This window comes from Lissotriton helveticus, chromosome 5_1, assembly GCF_964261635.1.
Source record: "Lissotriton helveticus chromosome 5_1, aLisHel1.1, whole genome shotgun sequence".
Classification (NCBI taxonomy): domain Eukaryota; kingdom Metazoa; phylum Chordata; class Amphibia; order Caudata; family Salamandridae; genus Lissotriton; species Lissotriton helveticus.
Genome location: NC_136065.1, coordinates 323406813 through 323434720, shown reverse-complemented (window position 1 = coordinate 323434720; position 27908 = coordinate 323406813). Strand labels below are relative to the sequence as shown.

General features: G+C 42.7%; 1 protein-coding gene across 1 annotated transcript in view; it reads right to left on the bottom strand.

The window, feature by feature from the left end:
- SCNN1D (sodium channel epithelial 1 subunit delta) overlaps positions 1–27230 on the bottom strand; it is an 83531-nt gene extending 56301 nt beyond the window's left edge. Inside the window, exons 1-2 of the mRNA XM_078640377.1 lie at positions 26917–27230; positions 23865–24126 (exon numbers count right to left, since the gene is read on the bottom strand). Of these exons, the coding sequence (XP_078496503.1) occupies positions 23865–24126; positions 26917–27230 (576 nt within the window). The remainder of the gene's footprint in view (positions 1–23864; positions 24127–26916) is intronic.
- Between the last annotated feature and the right edge of the window lie 678 nt (positions 27231–27908).

Genomic DNA, 27908 nt, shown 5'->3' with positions numbered 1-27908 from the left:
AATTGTTCCAATTGGTTCAGGATTTTTGTTTTTTGCATTTTCACTTGGTACTTCAGTATAGATTGGTGTGTCTCTGCTAAATGTCTTTATTTGGGTTTTAAGAGGTCTGAGTTCTATTGCATTGTTGCATAGTCCTTCTTGTTCTTCTGTAGGCGTTTCGAATGTGATGAGCCTTTTTGTTAGGACCTCTGTACTGGTAGCAAACCTTGGTGTTCTGCTACTTATTGGGAGTCCTCTTGGCCTACTGTTTGTTATCGGCCACATGTTGTGGTTTTACCAGGTCGATGGATACAACTCTGTTCTCCTTTTTTCCAGCAAGTGGCGGTAGTACAACTGATCTTGTCCCGTTGACAGACAAGACAGGAACTGCTTTTCTGTAAGAAGGCCCAAATTCCTTCTTTACCGCGATCTTCTCCCTGACTAGATCCCCGACTTTTGGAATCCAGACAGGTCTTGCTGGGACAGGTGGTGATTCTTCAGTGGTTGTTGGCTGTTGTTTCAACTGTATGTTGCTCAGGTCTTTTCTTGTTTTGTTTAAGTCCTGTAAAATAGCCAAACGGTCTTTGACATCAAAGGTTTTTTCTATTACCACTGAAGTCTGACTATCAAGGTCAGAGATTAACATCCTAGTTCCGAATAATAATTCGTACGGACTGAATCCCTTCAGAGAATTTCTTGGCAAGTTATTTAGACTACGTTGGACACTTATTAGATGTTTGACCCACCCAGCTCCCGAACCTAATACCTTTGCCGTTATAGATTGCTTTATGTCACGGTTTTTTCTTTCAACAATTCCGTTCCCCTCAGGGTGAAATGGACAAGAGTACCGCAATTGCACGCCCATGCTGACCATGGCCTCCTTATAAGCCCGAGAGCTAAAAGCAGGACCATTGTCCGAATGCAGCATGCCAATTGCGTATGTGCCGATAAAGACTCGCAAATCTTTTATAACAGTTCTGGCGTCAGCCGTTCGCTGGGGCCACATCCATATGAATCTCGTGCATGAATCCACTGCGACCAAGATATATTTATAGTTACCATCCCTTTGTAAGGGACCGCAGTGGTCTAGATAAACACAGGCTAATGGTTTATCCGAGATTAGAAGGGGCGTCTGCGCTGGACGTCTCACCGTTGATACTTTCATTTTTTGACATATTTCACATTCTAGAACATAGTTCCTTGTTTGTCTTCTCATTTGTGGCCACCAGTATCTCTGTTTTAATAATGATACTGTGGCTGAGACGCCAGCATGGATAGAAGCAAGCCCCTCGTGTGCCGCTATTATTAGTCCTAACCTATGTTCCATGTTTGGAATTGCCCTATCCCCCACTCCAGGGATTCGAGCAAAAGGAACATTGTTTGCATCAGTTATGTATGAGTATTTTACTGGAAAGCCTTTAGGGAGTGGTTCTATCGAATCCTTTTCTGAAGCGCTGACAGCTTGTAATATTTCGCTGTCTATTTTTGTTTTTGACCGGGTGACGGCAGCTACGGAAGCCGTTTGCACAGCTGCCTTCGCGGCCTCATCAGGCAATGAATTCCCTGCAACGTGAACGCCATCACGTTGATGACTCAGTGTATGTATCACGTGAGTCTTTGGTAGTTCTTTTTGTAAAAGAGCTACTTGTTCCCAGAGCATTTTATGCTTGATTGTGCCACCTTTCGCATCCTTGAAACCGTTCTGAAGCCAGATCTGCAAGTATTCATTATAAGACTGAACGCAATAATACGAATCGCACACTATGAGTGTGGGGAATTCTCGATCGGTATTTTCAAGCGCCATCTTGAATGCTAGTAGTTCAGCTCGCTGAGCTGTACAATCTCCTAGGGATTGTGTTTTAGTGAGGGTTGGTTTAAATTTCCCTTCGTGCCAACGACCTTTAACAATCGCGCACGCAGCACTGTAAGCTTGTTTACCCTCTACTGCGGGTTGTGCTGATCCGTCTGTATATATTATACAGCCGTAGTGATCTAGAGGCAGAATTTCGGTTGGCGGAGGACATTCAAATTCATATTGGAGAAATTCTTGTGTTTTTAAATAAGGATCAAATTCGTACACCACGTCTGTTGCAGCAAGAGAGTTAGCCCATTGTATCCATCTTGGATGGAGTGCTTTAGCATTTGGAATGCTTGCCTTTGTTACCGCCTCTAAGGCTGGTATTGGTGTCACGATTATTATTCGTTTACCTTGTGCCAGGGCTCGTTCTTTTGCTATAGCTGTCTGTGTTGCTGTAAGAATTTTTTCCGTTGGGCTAAATTTCATTTCAGCCTTAGTGTACAAGTGTGATTTGAATGCAATTGGTACCTTTTCTCCCTCATTAGAGGTCAGGTATGTGAATCCGCATCTCCCTGGGATGACTCGAATCACAAGGTTGCGTGTGTTATCACGTGTTTCTAATTTTGTTTTAATTAGCATGTCTGTTTGTAAGGATCTCAAAATTTCTGTGTGTGTTTGAGTCCAATTGGATCTTTTAAAGTCTGGTTTAATTAGATCATAAAGGGGTTTGACCCTTTCTGCGTAATTTGCAATGTATGTTCTTCCGAAATTTAGGAAGCCTAGAATTGACTGTAGGTTTTTTAGTGTTTTAGGGGCTTGGATTACGGCACATTTCTCTAGGAAATTGTCTGCCAGGCTTTTGCCTTCACTTGATAACTCATATCCTAAGAATAGGACTGTCAGATGGGCAATTCTGGACTTTTTGAAGTTGAATTTGTAACCCTCTGCAGCGAACCAAAGTATTATGGTGTTCACTCTTTTCAAGTGAGTCTCCAAGTCATCATCTGTTAAGTAAATGTCATCGACATAAGATAATGCTTCATCATCATATAGTTGTAGTAATTCTGTTACTCTCGCTGAGAATACCCCCGGGCTGTTCTTGTACCCCTGGGCTAACCGACAGAATTGCTTTTGAGTGCCATTTACTGAGAATGCAGTTAAATATCTGCTCTCTGGTGCTATGTTTTGACAAAAGAATCCATTGGAGATGTCCAAGGTTGTTTTGTATTTTTTGCGCACTATGTTATTCATTAGTGCAGCACTGTGTGAGTTTTGCACTGCAAAGGTTTTGCAACATGTGTTAAGGTGTCGGTAATCCAAAACTAGACGATATGAATTGTCTGGTTTGGAGACCGGAAACAAAGGGTTGTTCATTTGTGAGGTGCAAGTTTCAATCACCCCCTGGTATTCTAGCTGATCTAGTATTTCATTTACTTGTTTTTTAGCTTCTTGCTTAATTGGGTACTGCCTTTGTGCAGTAGGTTGTGATTTTAACTGGATTTTGTGAGGAGGAGAATCCTCATCCCATCCTACGTGATTTTTATATAAAGCAGGTGCTAAGGCCACTGCCCACTTTCTAGCAAGTGTGTATTTTTTATGAATCGGTATTTGATTCGAGAAGGCAGGCATAATTACTTCTTCGCCATGAGGGCACTCCCTGACAAACTCTGGTGGCCAGTCTTTTTCAGCTAGAAGGATGTCATAGCCTTTGGAGAGGTTATCCCAAAATAGTCCCCTAATTTTCCTAGTCTTATCTCCCTCTATACGTAATGTTATCTCGTATATCTTGTGGGGCTTGCTAACTCTGGTGTCTGCAGTTTCCACTTGAAGATATTCATTCGTGTCCACTGTCTCCAGATGATTCATAAGGACTTTGCGAGCTATGCTCACCTCTGCTGCGCTGTCTAGCATTGTCTGAGCCCACTCTCCGTTTTTCAGTTGTGTCCTCAGTATTCTCGGCATTGTTAACTACCTTGATACTGGCTACCTTCTTTTTTGGAAATTGTAATTTCTTTTTTAGCTGAGCAGGTTCCTTGTCTTTGGACTTGGCGTGCTCTTCTGATCGTCCTCTTCTTTCCGATTTCTGCGAGGAATTCTGAAAAGATTGAGAGGGACGTGTATCAATGTCTTGATATCTATCAGGTTTTTTAATATTATCCCTATTTCTAAGGTTATATCTATTCCCAGAGGGGTCACTCTGCGGTGACCTCTGTCTTTGGTTCGGAGATTTCTCTCTTCGCCTAGGAGACCTCCCTCGGGACTGGAATTTCTTTTCTTTAGGATTGGATTGTTTGTTTCCATCCCAGTTCTTTTTTGGTGAATTATTATTATTAAAAAATATTTTTTCTGGACTTGTAGTCAGTTGCGGTTTTACTGGTATTCCACCTAGACTATCTCTGCCTAGTTCTTCATAGGATTTTTCTATGATTCTGGCAATTTCAGCTGGTTGGTCTGCTATATCTGTCTCTTTTAACCTCTGGCGGATCGCCACGTTTGCTGCTTCACCTTTTATGTTGGCTAATAATATAGCCGAGACCTGCTTGAAGTCTTTTAGTAATTTCATACCAAGGGTTAAAGCAGGTTCTGGACCGTATTCATCTTGAATTTGCTTTAGCACATCTGGTATTACCGAAATGGATGGAACACCGTGCGTTTTTGTGTAGATGGAAGTAAAGACTGTACCCCAAGTGTCACAGTCCTCAATGTGTGGTGCGATTCCCATTGGGAGACATATAGTCAGAATCCTGTGTTTTTCTAATGGGGTGGTGTCAGGAAACACCGCCTCTATTTGGGTGATTTTCTGTGCCAACCAGAATGGTATTTGTTCCCGTTTAGCTGGAACTTTACCTAGGCAGGATTGGATGTTCTGTGGTGTAATTTTATTTGTGTTCCCCTGGTGAGGGGTCAGCTGTGGAAGTTTAATCGCTGGCTGAATTGTTGAAGTCCGCATTACATACTGAACTAATTGTCTATGAATTTTTAGTAGTTGTTTTAGCTGTATTAACAGCTCTGCTGCAGGCATTCTTTCGATGTCTGGATGTGGTGTGTATCCGGCTAAGACCGGCCACGTTGCTCCTGGTCTACCTAAAGGACCGAGCCTTGTAATGTGATTATTGTGTTTTAGGGCGCCATCAAATAAGAGCAAATGCTCTTGGAATTTGAGTGGTACTTCCACCTCCTCGAAAGGAGTGTACGTTTCAGGAGGTTCCTCTACTTTGTAATAGTGGAAGTACTTTGTTACAGCATTTGCTGCTGGGAAATGTATCCATGAATAGTATACCTCTGTCTGCCGATATTCGTGTGCCTCAATTACGAATATGACTGTGCCACCTCTAGGTGTCAGTCCATTTTCTATAAGTTTTAAGGTTATAGATCTCCTTTTTATGACCGGAATGAGTGTTATATTCGGGTCTGCTGCTTGCATGGTAGCATCAGCATCTGCGAGTTCAGTAGCTAATCTAACTGCCTCTCTTTCTTCATCACTGTCTCCCATTTTACAGACATAATGGTATTATGTTTGTTTGCAGATCAGGTTTCTTTATGGAAACAGAGATTAGATGCACAATATTTTGGAACTGTTTATCCTTCAACGTTGACTAGACCAAGAACCATACATAGGAGTTCCCTCCTGCGAGGTTTTGGAGGATATAACCTTTCACCCACTCCAGACGTCTTTGGAGTATTTGGGAAAAGGGGTCTGAGTGAGAAAGCACGACTGAGTTACTCTAAATGTCTTACGTTAGTTTTATCGCCCTTTCCAAACGCGTTGGGCGCCATGTAGTGTAGTTCCTATCTTCCCAATAGGCTCTGCGCATTGGAATAGTACCTACAGCAGTAAAGGCCTAGGCCAGACGTTAACTAGGTCTACTACTGTCGATACTAGACTTAATTTTTGGGTTTGCCAGCTAAGCTCAGAGTTCGCTAGAAACTTTCTTGAATGTTCAGGAAAGAATTACCTCCCCTGATTAGACAAGAAGGGATTTAGTTGCTGACAACCATAGAACATGACAACTTTGCTCTCCCCTAATCAAGAGTCAATCTCGAGAGTCGTGTGAGCATAAGGCAATTATTTTACTCAGTCAGTACGTGCATTCTTAGTCTCATCAGAATGTAGAGAAAAGGAAGAGACGGGCGTGTTCAATAAAAAGGTGTTATTTATTGATCAGTCTCTTTTCTCATACATGAGAAATGGATCGATATTATTGCAATACTTATAGTTAAGTAAAGTGCATACATTAAAAGCAATAGTATGAAATAATACTGTAAAAACATTGATATGGTTTCTGAGCCATATGATGTTTAAAATGATTAAAATATATTTACATACACATATACATTTGACTAAACGTACTCAACTGGTGTTTCTAAATACGCCTACCCCGTGTACCTGACCTAAGTCTAATGCGTGGGCGGGAATAGAAAGTTACAGTTTAAGTTAAGTTTGTTTTTGCCAAGTGAATAACTAAAGAATTCTCTGTGAGGGGTTATTCAGTTCTGTACCTGGAAGTTAGGATGAATGAGGAATGGTATCTCTTTCTCTGCTCTCGATATTCCAGGCTGCCTGCGAGGGCTGCCCGAAAGCGCCGGTGCTGGGTCTCTCGGCTTGAGATAGCAGCGCGTCTCTCAGCGCGTCAGGAAGGCGGGGCTGCTGCCAGCGGGGTCTGCTTCTGCTCTCGGCTTCGGCAAGTGTGGCTGCTCCGTCTTGTCACCACGCGTGTGTTTGCATAGGGCAAGGTCGGCAATATTTATACCTTAAAGGTGCCGAGATTGACGTAAGGATGGACATAGGTACGTCAATAAAGATGTCATACGACTTGCTCGTTAGCACATTCTTTTGCAAAAGTTCTCTGTGAAATCAAAACAATGGCCGCACGGATTATCCAGGTTGTCATAGGTTTGATTTGTTATGAGAACGTCGTATGCCTTATCAGGGGCTGGAGGAATGTCGCTTGTCTAATTAGATCTCAAGCGTTATGACCTAATCAGATAACACGTTCCTGTGCCGTAGTGTGACTGCGTCAGATAACGGTATCTGCATCATGTGGGCTGTTCTTGCCTCATGGGCTGACTGTTAGTTAACTAGCTAGTTAGTTTAACCAGAAGAGGGTCAGGAATAGGGGGATCGATTCAGAACCTATAGAAATACACGACAAGTCCCTTGCTCATTGCACCATCAGGATTCAAGCAAGCCGGGCCGAAGACGGCTGTAATGCCAGAAACCGGTCCCCGGAAGCTTGTTTCCTTTCCAGTGAAGAATTGGCTTGGTAGTTTGGTCTGCCCTGTTCCCATGATACACTGGGCCAGGGACAGACTAATTTGCATATAGCCAGGTTCTGAACTGGGATGGTGCAGTGAGCTAAAAAACGGTGATGGATCAAGCCCTGATCTGTTGACTGGGTAGGAGTGTGCTGATTAACTCAGATACTCTGTCCATCACCACCCCCTTTTTGTAATTACTACCATTTGGTAGACTAACTCAAAATACTTGAACATTATAAATACATGCCAACAAAGCAATGTTTGTAGTTTTGGGGACCTGGAATAGTCTGAATTTTCATACATGTAGGAGTGTGATGGTTAGTAGCTGTGTTGGTGCTGTCACTGACAGCACTAGCAGGGTTATTGGGCGGTGCAAGCTGCAGTGCTCCTGGCGAGTGCTTTGGCACTTACAAATTAAGCCTTGCATCGGGTAGTCATAATCTGTGCTTCATTTGAGCCGCAGGTTGAAAGTGGGGCTCATCAGCACTCGTTTTTGGCACCCGCACTTATTTGATATTATTAGACGTTGACCCAGAGCAAGAGAGAGAAAACCAAAGACGGAGAAAAAAAGTAAGAAGAGAACGACACGACAAATGTGACAAAAAGAAAAAGCAGGGCCAGAAAAAACCAGCAACAAAGTGATAAAGGGACAGGGAGTGTCTGGTGGGGAATTAAAGGTGCATGAGCCAGAATCAATATTAAGCTTTGGTATTTGGCACTCCTTCATTCAAATTGCGACAGTCATAGGCATCGGAGCAAAACTTTGCGACCCTGTTTTTATTCTTTTTCAAATTAAGCACAGGCGCGAAAACTCTAATATCTTAATCGTTGGAGGACACAGAGACGTTTGAAGTCCAGTACACGTTCTCTTGTCTTGTAGAAAAAAATCAAGAGAATATACCTCTTGAAACACCAAGGTATCCCGTTTATTTATGATGTTCCTGGTATGATTAAAATAAGAATAGGGGGATGTCTATGGAAGTAATGATCCTACACCCAATTTAAAAAAATCAACATATTTCAGCCTTACGTCAAGGTGACCATCGGGTCCAGGGCTTTCATGAGGACTTGGAAGCAATGCCCTGGAATGATGTCTTTATCTGTCAGGCAACCGTAACTCTACTTGGTCAGGACAAAACACAACATGCAACATATATCTGGCATGCAAAAAAGGACAGAAGTGCCCTTATTTTGATTGTGTTCCTTTCTTGGATTCCATCTTATATATAGTCAATAGTCTCCATGGGAGGAAAGCAGGGTATGCCCCTGTAGTCACACATTCGTCAACGGTAACATGTCTCATATTCAATATTTTAAACCGGGTGGCTGGGTAAATGGCGCACACTACAATCTGGTTCAACATTGTCCATAGAAAGTGCAAATATTTAGATGTGGTGCTTCAGGAGGAGTGAGAGCCACCTAATCTCCCTCAAAAAGGAAAAAGACAGACAAAAAGTCTTTGTCTGAGCTGTGCAGCACCACCTGGTGTCTACTGTTTATTTGGCTACTGTTTCGTGTGAAAAGTATGTCGGATTTGGCAGAAAGAGAAAAGGTTGCTGAAGATCTTTTCAGCAACCTGAGTTCGGGTCTAACAACACAACCTAGGTCAGTAAGGAGTGAAGGGTTAAAAGAAAAGTTTTTGAAACTAGAAAGACTCAAGGTCACCGAACAATCAAAATGATGGGATGCAAACATTTAGAGCCCGATCTTTTGTTAAGATGGGAGAAATAACTCACTAGCAACTCCATGAATCTGATGGAGAATCTGATAAATAATGCTTGAAAGGAAGGTTACCAAATTGCAAAGTGAGATTGCTGATGTGGAAAAGAAGATTCTAGATTTGAATCTGAAAGAGGCAACTGAAAAGAATTATGAAATACTAAAATATATACTTGACAAACACCAAGAAGGCATTAAGATTCGTAAAACTAGGAAACTCAAAAGAGATGAGCGAGATTATTTATCAGGGAGAGTCTTTACATTTGCTAGCAAATTTGATCATTTGATTAATAAGGAGACAACCAATGAGGCAGAAGGAGGTATTGATAGAGGTAGTAATACTTCCTGTAGTATAGTCTCAAGCGATAATGAGAGCAATACTGAGCATGATGAGGTCACTTCGGTTTCTGGTAACAATAGTTTTTTAGAAGAAATGAGGCGAATCAGAATAGGGAACCGGAAGGGCAATACTCGCGCACCAAGAACAGGAAAACCAGACGAGGCAAGAGATCCAAGGGATCAGTCAAACGACAGTGCAGGCATGCATAACAGGTCATGGACCAAAAAGAAGTAACATGTACTGATTTAAATGAGAAACACATGAATGTGAATGTGATTAACCTGTCAAATCAAGTATTTTTTTTTTTTTTTACTTCAAATCATATTTTTATTGAAAAATAACATAAATGGTAGCAGAAGTGATAGCGGCAAGAAGGCATCATAAGAGTTACAGTCATGTTACAAAGATACCGCAATCAGACATGGATTATACATAAAACAATACGTATACATTAAAGGAAAATAAAGTACCAACATTGCATACTCACATTTGTATATAGTTCCATAGAGCCCTCCGTCTAAATCAAGTCATATAGTACCTTTTACACTTCATCGTTCCTGCTTTGTGGTTATAGGATTGTCAAGTCTGTGAGCACAAGATATAGCCATTACAGTTCATGCAGCATGCACCCTACAGTTCACTGAGTAAAGACCTCAACATTTAGACCTTCAGGGTGGGTCAAAGGTGAAGGAGGCCTGGTCCAATGAAGACCATAATTTTTTGTTGGTGACCTGCCATGGTGATGAGTGTAAAGCGGGATTGTCAGTGCCCCTAATGCAGGACAGCCACTCCTTCCATGCATTGAAGGAGACCTCACCTGTTGATTTCCAATTGCATAGGATCACCTTACATGCTAATGTAAGTAGAAGGTCCAAGAGCTGGCGGTCATGGTCCCCCTTTAGTGATGGATCTAAGGCTCCTATGAGAATGTAGATGAATTCCCTTGTGGGATGTATGTCAAACGTGTGTCCAATGTAGTCAAAGATTTTTGTCCAAAAGGTGTGAAGCATGGGGCAATCGAACAACATGTGTGGGAGGTCACCAATACCAGAGGAGCAGTTCCAGCACGTCGGTGTGTCCCGCAGGCCAACCTTAAATAGTCTCTGTGGGGTCCAAAACGCCCTGTTAATAATCATATATTTGGTCTGTGATAGTATCGGTGATACCTTGTGTGTGAGTGCTGATGCATGTATCCTGACCCAGTCTATACTTATTCCAGTGTTGTTTGTTTCTGATTCCCATTTTACCTCATTGCGCCTCATCGACTTGTTGGCCGTTGGCGCGAGTAGTTTATATATTTTTGAGACAAAATGTCCAGAGGATTGAAAGTGTGGTAGCATAGCTTTTAGCCAAGGCGTCACTAGCTTGAATGCTCTAGTGGATAAGGCTGACTTTAGCTTTAAGAAAGCATAAAAGTCGATCGGTAACAGGGAGTGTCTAGCCTGTAGAGTCGAGAATGGCAGTGGCATATTATTTTCATATAGGTCAGAGACCACGTTAATACCTTTATCAGACCAATGGTCCCATATGATGGGTGATCCGCCAATTTTAATAGACGGGTTACGCCATAAAGACGCAGAGGAGGAATTGTGGATTTGTTGACCAGAGGCGTGAACGCGATCTATCCGCAGAAGAGCTCTCTTAGTATTGAGCATGATGTATTTAGAGTTCGTGAGGTGTGAGAGGTCCATTGTTAGGACAGCGTAGCCTATAATGGATTTTTCAATATTGACCCATAAGGGCGTGTAAACAGGGTCTTCGATAAACCAGGAGGCTCCCTGCTTGCAGAGAAAGGCGGACTGGTAGTTTCTGAAATTTGGTAATCCTAATCCCCCTTTAAGCTTTGGGAGTTGCAGTTTTTTCATGGCAATTCTCGGTTTCTTCCCTTTCCACAAGAAACTCGAGATCAATTTCTCAATTTTATGTAAAAAGTCTTCCGAGAAGGTCATGGGGAGCATACACGCCATGTAATTTACCATAGGACTGATCATCATCTTTAGTGTTTCAGCCCTACCCCACCACGAAAGGAATTTAGGAGACCAGCCGTCTAATAGCTTTTGTATTTTTTTGTAGAGCAGCTCTTCATTAATCTTTAAGGTGGATATCAAGTCCTTTTCAAATTCCAGTCCTAAATATTTAAAACTCTTCGACTGCCAGGTAAGCCCGGAGTCGCCCAGGATTGTTTTATCACATAGGTTATTCAATGACTTCACCTCAGTTTTATCCTTGTTCAAGGAGTATCCAGAGACAACTGAGAATTCTTCTATTGTGGACATTAGCGCTGGGATAGCCTTGTCAGCTTGTTCACTCATAACCAACACGTCATCTGCATAAGCCGTGAGTTTGATGGTACAATCAGCGAACCGGATTCCAGCGATGTCAGGGTTTTCCCTTATGTAGTATAGAAAAGGCTCAATAGCCAGGAGGAATAAGGACGGGGATAATGGACATCCCTGTCTAGTACCCTGTTCTAGACCAAATGGGGAGGAAAAAGCGCCGCCAGCTCGTACTCTAGCAGAGGGACAGGCATAGAGGGACATGACTAATTTAGTAAATACGGGGCCCAGGTCAAATTTATGTAGTACAGCATTTAAGTAAGCCCAGTCTACTTTGTCAAACGCTTTTTCAGCGTCTAGTGTAATGGCGACGGTAGGTGTGGATAAGAGTTTCGCTTTTTCAATGACATGAGCCAGGATTCTCGTGTTATCGCTCGAGAGCCTGTTCTTCAGAAAACCCGCTTGCGAGGGATGTATTAGAGACGGCAGGACTTTTTGAATGCGATTTGCTAAAATTGATGCTAGGAGCTTACAATCTAAATTTATCAGTGAGATAGGCCTGTAGTTTTTGGGGAGTTTGTGGTCTTTGCCTTCTTTGGGTATTACCGCAATTACAGCCTCTGCCATAGTCCCCGTAACTTTACCTGTATTGCCAATTTTGTGGAAGACCTCTAGGAGAGGAGTTGAAAGAACATGGGCAAAGGTTTTATAAAATTGGGCTGTATAGCCGTCAGGGCCAGGGGCTTTCCCCTTTTTGAGGGATTTGATCGCGTTAATAACCTCCGACTCAGAGATCGGCTCATTCAAGGAGTCTCTTTCTGCGGCCGTAGGCGTTGGGAGTGTGCAATTGGAGAGGTATTTCTTCATTTTTTCGCTGTCTACGTGTATGTTCTTAGCATAAAGTTTCTCGTAAAAGTCCTTGAAGATATTCGCAATCTTAGTGGGATCAGAGTTAGGAGTCCCCTTTTCATCGAGCAAGGATGCTATGGTATTCTTTTGAATTTTAAATTTAAGATAAGCCGCTAGCCCTTTCCCCGCTTTGTTCGAGTCGCAAATTTTGAAACGCTTCCTCCTGTCTAGCCAAACTCCCGCCTTTTCACTAATAAGTTTATTATAGGTGTATTTCTGATTGGACAGTTCAGTTAGGACCTCAGGGTTTCTACTCCTCAAGTATGTGTGCTGGAGTTTTGAAATGTCCTCCTCCAGTTTCAATAGGGCTGCAGTGCGGTTCTTATTAATTGCAGACGATATTTTTATGATAAGTCCCCTTATGGTGGATTTCAGTGCCTCCCAACGGGTGGTGTCTGAAGTGTCCCCCCTCTTATTTAATAATAAAAAGTCTTTAATGGCAGTGTCAAGGGTTTCTTTGTGTTTTGTGTCATTAATAATGGTGTCATTGAATCGCCACATAGATTGACGGGTGGTCGGTCTAATATTAGACAACGTAAGTGAGATGCAGGAATGATCAGAGACTAATCTGGGAGCAATGTCCGTGTCCTCAACTCTTGCCACCGCGTTGTTGGATATGAGTATGTAGTCGATTCTCGAAAACGAGTCATGTGGTGGGGAATAGAATGAGTAGTCTCTGTCATCAGGATGCATCAAACACCACGTGTCCACCATATGAAATCTATTGCATAGTTTCATGAACGCCTTATGGGCTCTTCCCGGGCGAAAGACGCATTTAGAATCTCTATCTAGTATTGGGTCGTATGGGAGATTGAAGTCACCCGCCAGAATATGGACTGCCGTGTCGGGGATGGAGTTTATCTGCTTCGTTAGGCCTACCCAGAAGGACGGATCATGTGTGTTTGGGGCATAGATATTCGTGACAAAGAATTCAGTGTCATCCTTGAGTAGTCTCGCTGAAACCCATCTACCTTTCGTATCTGTTGCACTAGAGACTATTTCCACATTTGCATTCTTGGCCACTAGTATCACCACACCATTCTTCTTTGAGACTGCCTCAGAGCCTACCACTTCAGTATAGTACTTATTACGTAGTGTGTGAAATTGCTTTGCTTCTAATTTTGTTTCCTGCAATAAAGCTATATCTCCACGCTGCCTTCGTAGATAGTCAAGTGTCTTTTGGCGTTTAACCGGCTGGTTAAGCCCTTTCACATTCAGTGATAGTATTCTAAGGTTAGCTATAATTGTCGTCCCTATAGGAGTATCTATAACAGGAGCCATCAATTATGCAGCCAGTAATATCGTGTCACAGTACATGTGTATGCATAAGTATTAGGTCGTGGGAGCAGTCTCATACTCCTTAAGGAGTCAGCAGCATCTTTTAACACGTACAATGTGCGGCCAGCACAGTATGCAGGAAACAGAAGGACAGAGTATAAGCTTCGGAACGTAATGTGGTACATTGGATGCAAGCTAGTATGCAAGATGGACATAACTAAACAAAACCATAAGCAAAATGTCAAAACAACCCCCCCACTACCCCTGTCAACCTCCCTCCTCCCTCCTCCCTCACCCACAACCCACCCCTCCCTCCCCAATAGTAGAAACAACAGAACATGGCGACTCGGGAATGACGACCAAGCGGCCGACTCCAAGCAACTTACTCTTAACTAGCAGTTATATGGGCTGCAACCCAATTCTGAGAGAAAAAAAGAAAAACAGCCCAATTGTGTAGGCAACAATAAGCAATAAACAACTACGGTTTCAGAACGTTAAACACTGGAAAATCACTGCATTGGCTTCAGTGTCGTGATCAAATATATCAGTACCTGCAACAGAATCATCGTAAGCGCATTCGACAACGGGGAGGAGTACTACATGTCAACAGTACAGCATAGCGCCTATTCGAGGTCTATAGGGGACACGAGCAATATCATGGCAGCATGATATCATAGTGATGTATGTATCTTAACGTGGATATGGTAGCATGGATAGCACCATAATGATGTAGGTTTTAATGACAGAGCATTCAAGTTAAGGATTCATGCGATTGTTCAAGGGATCGTTCTAAGATAGGTCCGGAATCAGTTGATTCACTGGCCCAAGGGTACAGAGTACAGAGTACATTACCATGTCATTATCGGCCAAAACCCAGTTGCGCTCACCAACTAGGTGACAAGTCCAAGAAGGAGACCCTCCTAGCAGATCCAGTCCGGCTAGGCACTGTTACATGGATCCTGGAGTCTGAGAGTGGCAGTGCAAAATCTCCAACCCATAGTTTATCCTAGGCCAGAAGCAGAGGCTCATTGTTGAGCTGGAGGGGAGACTTCCATATTGCCATCTCCATGATCGAACAGGAGCTGTCGCAGTTTTCGCGGGTCCGAGAACACATGAGACACGCCTTGTATAGTTACTCTAAACTTTGTTGGACCAATAAAGCCATACAGGTGACCAAGTGATTTTAGTTGGGGTCTCAATGCAAGGAAGGCTTTCCTGATCTCCATTGTTTCCTTACTGAAGTCCTGTGAGATGAAGATCTTCTGGCCTTTCCATAGCACGTGGTTGTTTTTGCGAGCGAAGGTGAGTATCTGCTCTGTGTGTTGGTACCTCAGTGGTTTGCACACAATTGCTCTTGGGCCCTTTTGGTCCTTTGAGATTCGTCCTGGCACTCTATGTGCTCTGTCAAACTCCAGAGGTTGAGTCAAGGTTAGATTTGTTGCCTGAGTGAACCACTCCTCAAGGAAGGGTATGCATGAGTCATGTTTTTCTTCCGACTTCTCCGGCATACCAAAAATTCTTAGATTCCACCTCCTGTTTCTGTCCTCCAACTCTGCAACCTTCCTCACTAGATGGTCAGAGCATAAGGAAAGGTTCTTGATAGCTCCACATGTCTTATTTTCAAAGCCTTCCAGTTTGCTTATCCTGGTTTCAGTCTCCGCTAATCTTGAGTTAATGTCTTTAATATCTTGGCGGACAGCAACAACCTCATCTTTGGTGGACTTGGCCAAGTCTCTAACTTCTTCTAGCCTGCTCAAGATTGTTTCCATAGCTTCCTCCATTTTCTTGCTTCCTTTGTTCCCTTTGATCGGTGTCGGTGGGTTAGATTTCAGGCATTTAGAAGCTGTACCATTTTCCTTGTCTCCCATACTTTAGATGTGTGAGGCGATGGGTTGTGTAGATGCCTTGATGTTTCCCAGGCATGTAGGCATGTAGCGCCGAAAAGCTGAGAAGCAATCTCTGTTTGATCGTGCAGGCCAGCAGATTATACACTTCTCCCGTTTTGAAGTTGAATTTACATTAGAGAGCTATGTATGCATTACCAGCTTATGTGTTGCATTCCCTTTAAAGCACTCGGTTTGCGTCGCTATTTTGTATAATTTGAAATATCACTCCTTGTAAATATCCTTGTAAATATCAATTAGTGAAGGTAATTACAGCATTAGCAAACTCCCCCCCTCTAGTTTGTCTTGTGGTGTTGTTCTCTATCCAATGCTGCATGGAGCTTTCACTTCACTTTCACTGCACCTATTTGCACTTATTTGCATGCATGTAGAATTTTTTCAGGCGTTTTACACTTCACTTTCACTGCACTTATTTGCACTTATTTGCATGCATGTAGAATTTTCAGGCGTTTTACACCACTACATATGACCAAACCATATACACAGTCTCAAAACACTGAGCAGAGCAATAGATGAAGCCAGTAGCAGGATGACCTAGCTGCGATATCAGCGCGACGTCAGACGTGTCGGGGAGCCACCATTTCAGGCTGCTTACATAAAGTGATGAATTCTGTACTTCCGTTTTTCAGACAGTTCGTCAGTGTGCCTTAGCGTGGAGAGGAGACCGTGTAGATTCACAGAATGCACACGTGCGCTGTGTTTATGAATGAAAATGGACACTATGAGGGCATTCTCCTGTGTCGCTGCGCATTAAGCCAGTCACAATACTCTGTCCGCCGCCATTTTGTTGAAGCGCGTCTTGTGTTTACAGATGCCGCGCTGTTTGCTCACGGACCTTCAGAGACATTGAGCAGTTATGATCGAGCCGATAACACAAATAGTACAGTTTACCCCAGCAGTTCGTATTGTTGCCCACAAACTGCGCAGATTATAACAATGGAGGTCGCTGGGTTTTTCCAGATCGCAGTCGGGAGTCACAGTCGGGAGCTTGATCAGACCGCCATTAAGCTGCCGGTGTTTCGCGCCTTTATCACCCTTCCGTGTTGATCGGTCAAAATGCGGCAAAAAGCATTCTTTTTACTCACGGCTCCGGGGGCTGGTCATATCGCTGGTCACACCGCTGGGTAGGGGGGCCATTTCTGGACTCTTTAGGCTCCTGTCGCTGACTGTGGCGAGCGGACCTGGTGCTCCGGAGAGCCGCGCTGTTGTACCCGGCATCAGTCTCCGTCCCGCTCTTCAGTCTACAGCGGTCAGAGCAGACGGTTCCATTTCTTTAGCATTCCGCGCTCGGAATCAGCCCAAAATTCAGGACATGTTGCAGAAAGACCACGACAGTCGAATCCCTCGCCCTTCAGGAGCTGGGGGTCAGATAGCAGCCCTCTATGGTCGTTAAAGGAGCAGTCGCCTGGAGGAGGTCAGAACTATGCCGCCATTCTCCCCGGCGTCCAAGCCACGCCCCCCCTGTCAAATCAAGTATTGACGAAATATATGATTATAGTGTTACAGAAAGGTTTTGTGTTTTGTCCATCTACTGTGGTGAATACTGAACAATTGAAAGTTGATATGTATAAGTTTGTTAGAAAACTGAAATTGAAGAAGTATTTTTCCACACACCCAAGCAATACTGATGAAGTGAGTAGAGTAACATCTTACAGCCCAATGTTCATACAAGACACATTGGATACTGTTTTACTGTTATCACTGGACCCGAAAAGGGCATCTCTTTGGATTAGAGTGGATTATTACACCAATTGGGAATTGATATTGGTCATACTAAGGAGAGCGGGTTGAAACCTAAATCAAAGTGGACCCCGAATTGCCCACCAGATAACTGTTGGGACGTATTTTAAAAAAATGTTTGTGATAACTTGGATCACGTGTCCAATAGAAAGATTATAAGGAAACATTGAGGTACAGACAATCTTACCATACAGGAAAGGAATGCATTAACTCTGCTGAACGATAACGAGACTCTGATTATTAGGGAGGTTGACAAAGGTGGCTGTATAGTAGTCATGAATAGATCTGACTACAATAATGAGATATACTCACAACTTAGGAATACAGCTTGTTACACAGCGCTGGATTGGAATCCAATAGCACGTATTACAAATATAGTGAATAAGGATTTCAAAAACTGGTATGAGATAGGGTTGCTTACTCTTGAAGAATACACATATCAAAAAATTGACAGACCAAGATTCCCATGTCTGTACACCCTACCTAAGATTCATAAACCTGCCCCCTTTCCACCGGGGAGGCCAATTGTGTCCGGTATAGGGGGACCAACTGAACACCTGTCCCACTTTGTAGATACATTTCTAAAACCTTAAGTGCCACTATTACCATCGTACATTAGGGATAAGAAGCATGTTTTAAATATGATGAACGATATACTGTGAGATGATCAGATGACTCTAGTTACTTTGGATGTCGTATCTTTGTATACGAATATTACCTCTGAATTTGGAATAACGGCTATCAAACACTATTTACACAAAAGACCTGCTGAGTTGCTATTACATACTGAGATGATCATAAAGATGATTGAGATTATTCTCCAGAATAACGTATTTTTGTTTGAAGGCAGATGGTATCACCAAACTAGCGGGACAGCCATGGGCTCCAGATTCGCTCCTTCCTATGCCAACCTTTTTATGGGTTGGTTTGAGAGGGAGTGAATCTGGGGAAGAAAAAGAGCAAATTGGATACAGTTTATATACTTTTGGGGCAGGTATATCAACGATATTCTGTTGATATGAACAGGGACAGTGGAACAACTGAACACTTTCAAACAACACCGGAAAAGCAATCCATATATTATGTCATTTATCATGTATCACAGCAAACAGAGAATTATATTCTTAGATGTGGAACTATATATAAGTGACCACCAGTTAAGCAGTAGGATGTACAGAAAGGAAACATCGTGTAACTCGGTGTCACGTGCGACTAGCTCCCACCCTAACTATCAGATCTCAGCAATACCTGTTGACGAGATTGTTAGGGCGAGGAGAAACTGTAGTTCTAATGAGGAATTTAAGATTAAGGGAAAAGAAATCAGGATGAGGTTTAAAATTAGAGGCTATGATGAACACTATATAAATAGAGCTTCTAACAAAGCCATGAGACTAAATCGAGCGGATGCACTCTGTGATAATCAAAAAAAGCTCACAAAACATCAGTATTCAATAAGACCCACAATGTCACTTGGGAGCAACACAGGGGATATAAGTAAAATACTCAAGAGACACTGGTATATACTTATGGGGGATAAAAATGCACCATTTATTCCCAAGAACCCCAGCATAACATTCCGTAAAGGGAGGAGACTGGGATGACTGATCAGCCCCAGCTATCCTACACAAACAAGGAAAGAAGATTGGCTTACAGCCCGAAATAGAGGTTCGCACAAATGTGGGAATTGTTCAATGTATAGATTCTCTAGGGACGTGAAGGAATTCTCCTATAATCGGAGCCCCAAGTTTTTGATAAATACTAATATCAACTGTTATACATGGTTTGTAGTTTATGTTCTAATTTGTAAATGTGAACAAATCTATGTGGGGAGCACCCTTAGAATGCTCAAAGAGAGCATCCAAGAACACTTTAGGGCAATAAAACAAGGTGACCCCAGGTACCCATTTGCAATACACACAATGAGCTACGAACAGCAGGATCACCATAGGACCTTCCGTTTCCATGGTATAGAAATGGTACCACCACTGGATAGGGGGAAATAGAGAACTCAGACTGCGGCGTAAAGAGGCAGTCTGGATTATGCGCCTCAGGGCAGTCGAGGAGGGCCTGAATTTGGACAGTGAGCTACATTATTTTTTGGGAGAATGATATACAGATGGATAATGTGTTACTTCAATATCATGTGTGAGACCATTGAATTTACTGCAACATGTACTGTATATCATATGTTCTACCGGAATTAGTAATTTGGAAGTAGAATAAGAAATGCAGGTCTGTGACATTGTTCTTGAGCTCCACTGGGAATTGCAAATGTAAATTTCAGCACAAATGTATATTGATACTTGTTACAACAGGAGTGATGTGTAGCTAGAAATGTATTTCTGTAATTGTTTACATGTACAATGGAAGCAGACTGATGAGTACACTTGTTTCAAATACTAGCTTACACTTTACAAATGCTTCTTCTATTGCCACTAAGGCAGCACTACTTTCTTTTCTTTCACTCTCCTTGGGAAATCTCATCACTACTAATAGTTAATTTGCAACTTTTCACTGAGCAGCATTTCACTCTCCTATGACCATGTATGAAATATTAGACAATATAGTATATGATTGCTATGAATCACGATTGTGACAATTGTTGGTTAATTTATCCATTGCACTACTAGTAAGGTTAAAAAAAAAACATGGGTTTTAGAGCGTAAGATTTTTTATAAGTAATGTGAGTACTGTGCAACTTAGATTATATTACAAGATGGCCGCCATGGTCCCATGAATCCTTTGGACCATTTAGTTACGAACTTGGCGCGGGAACGCGTAGTCCGTTACGAGAGACAGTATGTAGTTTACCCATTGAACTATTCATATGGTTCCAATAAATATCGTGGGTTTTAGAGCGCCAGACCTTTTATTTATTTTCAATAAGTTATGTGAACACTTCGCAACTTCAATCATATTTCAAGATGGCCGCCATGATCTTTTGACCCCTTTGGACCTTTTAGTTACAAATATGGGGCATGAACGTGTAGTCCGTTACGAAAGACTTTTGTTCAAGGAATGAGAAATCTTATGTCTGAATAAAAGACATTGAACATCAACATATGAAAACAAACTTGTGATTTAATCTTGGAGTGCTTGGAGTTTATTTTGAATGTCTCATATTCACCTACCTGGTCCATGTCTCACCTCCCCAATGATTTTTACGTCTCATTCCCACCAAGACTCCGGATTAGACTCCAGGGATTTTCGGTCTGTGTATTATTAGATCATGTGTCCAAGGGCAATGCATTAGGGAGAATACTTCCACGAGGAACTTGCATACGAAGTGACCCCCATCGACCCCATCATCGATAACACCACCCTGCAGGGCATGGACTGGGTCTATATAATTACATTTCGCACCCATTTTATGGGTACATGCTGCTGCTTTGAGGATTTCTTGGCATTTACTATTTGAGCTACATTTCCCTTGCAGCTGTCAGAAGCTTTATCCTGCTGAAACCCCAAAATTGTGAATGTCTGAAAATCTTTGGCAGAGGTCAACTTCTGCCCGACAACTACAGTTAAAGTGACTGTCTTCAGATTTTGTTGCTATTCCCAGTGTTTGCTTGGATGTCTGGACCAAAACAGTTACAGCGTTAATATGAGGTTGGAGGTGCAGGATTGGGACCGCCCGCAACCGCACAGCCAAACCTATGTTTGAACCGCCCACCAGATTAGCAGTTTTCTTCTGACTGGCAGGCGGTCCTATGGTGTTCCCACAGCGGTACCTGTGAAACTTCAAAAGCACTCTTGCTGGTACACCCAAACCTTGGACACGGACTCCTAAGAGCTGTGCAACACGTGGTGTCACTTTTATGCTTGGAGAGTGGAATCTGTACGTTACCACAGAGATAGACGATGGACCCACAAGAAACAAAGGCCATCGCCGCATCTGACAGGCTACTGAATTCGGTGGCCAGTATAATTACATGTTACTTTCAGATTTTGTTGACTTCTGTGCAGAGTGACTATTTAGTTGGTCCTGAGGAATGCCCCAGAACCCTTAGCGGGGTCATTTAAGGGCAGAAACATGTTGACTTACTGTAGTGGTATATTTGTTGATAACCCTTAGTACTCCCTTCTTTTAACCCTGTCCCAAGAGACCACAGAATAAAGGTAATTTGGTCTTCAGTAGATATTTATTCTTCATCCTTTCCCTTATTGCACTCTGACCCTCATTTCCTTCACCTTCTCATGTAAATTTCCTTAAAACACCTCAGCTCCACTTTAACCTTGAAGAGTTGAAGCCCACAGCAATAACCTTGCGGATTGGTGTGAGGAGGGAACCCAATGATGAAGCATGTCACCTTCGGGTGAGTGAGGGTTGTTGTTCTGAAAGAGAAATAGTTGAAACATTTTGGTCAACACCTAGATTGCTACAATGTTGTGGACAGTCACTCTTTATCCTTAGTACTTCCAGATGTACTTTATGTGACATTTATATTTAATGTCAAAAACAGTGCCTGCACGGCATGGACTGCTGCAGTCCATGCCGTGCAGGTACTGGGGTCATGTACACAGGGAGCACATGTTGTGCCCTCCTGTGTGCATCTGATTTGGTGCAGAGGCACAAGGGGACCCTGTAGGGTCCCCTTTATTTCCTCACCACCATACTTTTCATGGTGGTCGCACCGCCATGAAAAGTGTGGTAGTGAGGAAAGTTGTAATATGCTTGCCCCAGGACCGCCACAGTCATAATGGGGCAGTCAGAAGGCCACCACCGCCGAGCCCTGTGAGTCTGGCAGTCCCTGGACCGCTTGACTCGTAATAAGCCCCGTAGCGTTTTCCTTTGATCATTTGCATTTCCAAAGTTTCTTTTTCTGACGTCTGTTGCTGGGGGGCCATTGCTTGATAGAGGGTTGAGGGGTGATGTTCGGTGGGCAGATGATATGGCTGAGTTTATTTTTATTTCCACACAATAAACATATTAAGGGGCTAAGGTAATGTCTTATACTTACTATTACAATAAGAACACTGGACACCATAGCCTCAATCAAAATATTGAATGGTGTGGGCGTAAGACCAAGACATGTAGCTGTAAGAATCTAGGGGCATATTATCAAGGACCGGTGTTAAAATTATCGCCGTTTTATCTGCAGGAAACTGCCGATAAAACGGCGATAATGGGCTTGATAATACGCCCTTGTTAATTCCCATAGAAGCCCATGTTCTGATGTTAACATGGGCTTCTATGGGAATTTACAAGGGCGTATTATCAAGCCCATTATCGCCGTTTTATCAGCAGTTTCCTGCCGATAAAATGGCGATAATTTTAACACCGGTCCTTGATAATATGCCCCCTAGATCACTCTTAGGAACCAAAACAAAGACCGTGGCCAGCTCTTCATTGTCAATTTCTTACTCCTGCCAACCTGAAAATATACTCAAATGAACTAAGGGCAGGGGGAAGTTCTTTATAACTGGACCAAACTTTATGCTGTGCAGAATATGGGGATTTTCTGGAAGAAATCAACCTGAAGTTAAACAACTATATTTATATAAATTAAAGTATATTCAATGTTGAACCAAGTGTAATACACCAACGAATAGATTGAAGCTCTATAAAGTTAAACAATCAATAGTCACAAAGACATTGCATGAATGGTAATTTACGGCTGATTATGAGGATGAGCCTTCATACAAGATCATGGGCTTAATCGCTATAGGTGTTACTCAAGAAGGTGAAAGAACAATGAAACTGAGTTATTTCTCTTTTTGAACTGCCCGTATGCCCTTTTCTTTTCTGAGAGCTCTGGACATGATGTTTGGGGAATTAATCACAGCTGTACAGCCTGTGAGGACTCATTGCACAACCACTGAATCCTATTGGGAGAGGACCAATATGAGACTGATGATGCAAATCTACATTTCATTTACATGAGTTTTGCATTTTAGGAATAGTCACAGGAATATCTGGCACACACATGTGGCCTGATTCAACAAGGGTCTCCACAGTCATTGGGGAGTCTCTGCACTCGGGCAGAAACCCTAGTGTGGAGACTCCCCCAACATTGTGGGACCTCCGCCGCGAGTGCGGAGCCCCTTTGTGAATCAGGGCCATGGTCTGGACGATCCTAGTGGCCAAAGAACATAAAAGCACCTTCAGAGGGGGAGAGTTTCCCAAATAGGAACAAAGGGTTGATTCAGATGAAACGATTGATATATCGATGATTCTGTCATGTGGGGGTATATTAAGTGTGCATCCACTTCAGATTTTCAGTGATGTCAATCATTCTGACAAATTGGTCAGTCAGTGTTGTAGGACTGCACACTTGCATTTTATTATTGCCTTTAATTTAGCTTAAGGATAAATATATCACATCAGCAGGGATAAGGAACCTTAATTTGAAACACAATTAGGAGTAAAAACCCATGGATTCTGCTGGGAGCATATGTGCAAAGTCTGGGGGTTGTAGAGTGTTTCTGAACACTGTTTTTGAATTTATTTGAGTATGAAGTCAAGTGGATGATGTCATTTACAGTGGTGACTAAAAACTTAAATTATGTTAAGTGGTTTAAATTTGCTTAGCATTTACCAGTTCATTGACCTTTTTGTGCTCTATGGTCTCATGGGCAGACTAACGTCCTGGGGCCTTCCATTTACCCTGGGCCAGCAAGGAAGAAAGGGTATTTGTATTTAGTCTGGGTGTTATACTTACAAGCCGAAAGCCCACTCTGGTACTAATGGCCCCTGACGGGGCTGGCCTGGTGCCATCGTCCGTCAGTCGCACCAGTTTGATGCTGTCCTCCAAGCTGAAGCTAGAATTGAAGTGGCCGCTCCCTTCTCCCAGTAGTTCCGCTAATGCTGTTACTTCAGGCTTACTGTCATAGCTCCCAGTAGCATTGAAACCATAGAAATCAGAGAGAGCTTTCCGTGCCAATTGATCCAACTCGACTAAATGTTTGTTGACCACATCGAACCTGGTATAAGATTAAAAGAGATATATGAGCTCCGCTCATCTTTGAGAGACAATTATGCTCACAAGCAGGGCAACGAAGACAACCAGAGGGTATCACACTCCTTTTCTACCAACACGTCAGTTCACTCTTGAATTATTCTATGAGATGTTGATCCAGAAATCTCACTAACTCAACTCTTAACATATTGAGAGGTTTGAGATAGAGACAAATTCTGAAGAGGAACACATGATTGGAGCAAACATTGTGGCATTCCACCTTAATATGAATTCCAAGATATCATGATCAAAATATTGAGAACCAAAATATTGACACGGTTAATAAATACAGGTAAATATAGGTTTACTTTGCTTCATTCCACATATATAGATCTTGATGCACCCAACCACCCCGCACCCCCCGTGCGTGTCCAACCCCCTTTTCTTTATTTTGTTGTGCCACAGTTCCATTGATCTGTTGCAGTTCTCCCAGGTGGCTGCATCTGGCCTCATTGGATCTGGGGATCCACAGAACAACAAAAGAAGCCTGGACCGCATGACCCAAGGGGATCAGGTTATCCCCACCCTGCCAAATCAAACACAAAAATTGGTGTGATACCCTCAGAGAAATGCTGTTTGCTTAATCATGAAATCAGCAGGTTAGTACCAGAGACCTAATGAGTTTGCTGTGTGCTGCTAGTTGTTTGTTACCTAAATTCAAGGCTATTCCAAGAATTCAACGAGGATGGCTCACTCTCTTAATGTGACATGCTTCATCATTTGCCACCTCGTCCCACCCTGGTAAGATGTTATTACCAGAGTGGAATCAACCTCAGTTTTGGGCTTTTCTGATGGAGTTCTTAGATGTTTCTTCTCAGGACAATGATTTAGGTCCAGTTTGTGACTTTAATAAAACATGGGATAATCCACTTAAGTATCCTTTAATATGGTGGTATCCCTGGTTGATTAACAGATTACCAAAGGGGAAATACAGGAGGAATATTTAGGTGTAATGACCTGTATGTGTCACTGTACAAATAATTATGCCAACATGTTTCTGTCTCTAATCAGGAGTGGGTCTGAGGCATTCGTCAGGCCTGTGTCTATGCCCTGTACACTGCAATTAGTAAGTGTTGGGTGGGCTTAGATATAATACCTCTCAACTGGTATCATAATTAACCTGCCCCCTTATATCTTAATTTAATGTATTTTGTAGGACTTGGGTAGGGAGCCCTTTTTCTTCACTTTGCGGCTATCTTATCTCAACAAGCACTTGATCTTGTAGATCCACGGATTCACTGTGGTAGATCTGCGGTGAAACTGCGGGTTCCCCACAATCCATGACATTTACTTCTTGGGATTACAGATGGGCGCGACGGGTCCAGGAACGAGAAACTACTTTTCAATACAGCTATGGTTGTGGCCAAGCGGGACATAGTCGCCTCATGGAAGCTTCCCACACCACCATGTCCTGAGAAGTGGCCGAAGGGGGTGGATTGGTGCGCGGCACAAGAAAAACCCATGAATGAGGCGCGGGGATGTCCTAAGAAATATCGGCGGGAATGTAGTAAATGGCTGGGGGCTGAGGAGTAACCTGAACTCTGTACACAATGCTTGTATTCAATGCTACGTGGTGGGGTCAATTGTAATGTTTTTGGTCTTTCAGTTGGATGTGTGTCAATACTGTCGCTATCTAATGCCACATTGCTGGTGCTTGTTCTTTCTCAAAACAATAAAATTGATCGTCAAAAAAAAAGAAACTCCTTCATAAAACAGAAATTATACTATTCACAGATTTGCAAACTGATATGCATGCTATTTGATATTATTAATCCTGAACTTCAGAGTTTGAGCCACTCCCTTCACCTCCTGTCCCCTAATGCATCACAATTCTTTCCTCGATGACATGAATATCTTGGTAGACAATATCTCAACAATTACCATTCTCAAGACCTGACAACCTACCTTCAGTATCAGAAGACTGCAGCAAACAACGTGAGGTAGATGTTTAGCCACTGATCAGAACAAAAACTAACTTGAAACAAATAGCAGCATGGAGTCTGAGAATGGAGGATGCAACTGTCAGAAAGCAAGGCAAAGATCTCTCCTCATATCTGGACCATACTCGGTGCTGGAACTCTGCCTCTTTTCAATTAATGCAGTGTTGGAGTAACTGTTTCCTACTTTCTCTTTTTTGTACTGAGTATCCTGATACTACTACTTAATTTATACAAAAAATATGTGCAGGGGCCAAAGTTTTTTTAGGAAGCTGCGACTACCTGTGCCGACCACAAGTGCTGTGATATTCCAACCCTTCCTATACTTGAAACCATCTCATTCCAACAATGCCTCTTTCTTCCACCGCCTTCCACTTCCTGCCTCTTGATCTTACTCTTACACGTTCTTCTTAATCCCTTGTTGTAATCCCTCTCTCACATTACTTTATTGTTTTCCTATCCTCTCTTTCTCCTTCCTTTTCTCTCTTCTCCTTGCATCTCTCTCTCTTAATCTGGATGAAAGGTTGATGATTAAAAACAAGTTTCAAGTTCCTAACATTGAGTGCCAGTGCAGACACACTTGGAAGGTGGCAACACTAAATAGATCTTACAAAGGTGTGATTGCAATTTTAGAATTTTTCACTTAGGATAAAAAACCCTGATTCAGATTTTTGAAACTCCAAACGACCTGAATTCAGTAAGTTTGAGACAATCACCAATTGTGAAATATATCCCTTTTGCTTGCACCCGAACACAACTATTGAGTCTCAAATTTCTGCCCATAATCCCACTATTAAAGCCAAAGTCAGACCCAGTACCTGTAGGGGTTCATATTGCAGATTGTGACCGCGGGGAAGGTCTTGCCATCGTGGTTCGTGCTCATGCTGATGTTAATGGTGACGGGATAGCTCCAGTACTGGGAAGTCAAGATACCAATTTGCCAGTACAGCATCGCAAAGCTGGAGAAGAAAAGCAAGAACCAGAATGTGGTCTTCATTTTGTTCTGGCTGGTACAGGCCAGGCGAATGCTGCCGTGAATGGTGGTGTTGTCGCAAAAGAACTGGAACATGTCTTTGAAAGAGTCATAGAAGTCAATGAGCCCCTCCTCCTTTTCCGCCTTGTCCGCAGCCATCTTAGAGACCTGCAGGTAGAAAGAGGATATTTAATGGTGAGTAAGCATCAGATTTCTAAAGCACTGTCACTTAAAATTTCTTGAAGGCTAAGGGGGTCAATTAGAATATGACTAAAGTAGAATACACTGTAAATTGACAGATGTTCCCTTCAGACAAACTTTTGATTTTCCTACCTAATTTAAATGTAGGGGAACCAATGAGATTCCGCTGGCCAAGCCACAGAAATCCTCTTCCGATGGCCTATCCGCGATAGCATTCCCTGCTTCATTGTGAATGTGATTGTAAAGCTGTTCTGCTCACAGCACCTGAAACTGTGTTTTCAAGAGTGAAATGGATGAGCTGTAAATGCATCTACATATAAAGGACTGTAGTAGTAAGGAGGATGGTGAAACGCTAGATAGTGGATGGATGAAACTTACTGGGAGGGATGGAAGAGCAGGCCTGTCAGACGTTTTTGCGGGGCCTCAGTCGCAAGCTTCTTGCAGAAGCCTTCTTTCCTTGGTTTTCTGTCTGCAGGAGCACCATGTTCAAGATAGAAACAATGTCAGAGAAGCATTTGTTAGCAGCTCCTGCATAAGGTGCCTCCTCGCGTTGGCTGCCATTGCCTGCCTCATTGGGAAGACATCACAAGAGTAGATAGACACTGTCCAAAATAGGTTGGGTGTTTGCAGCTCATG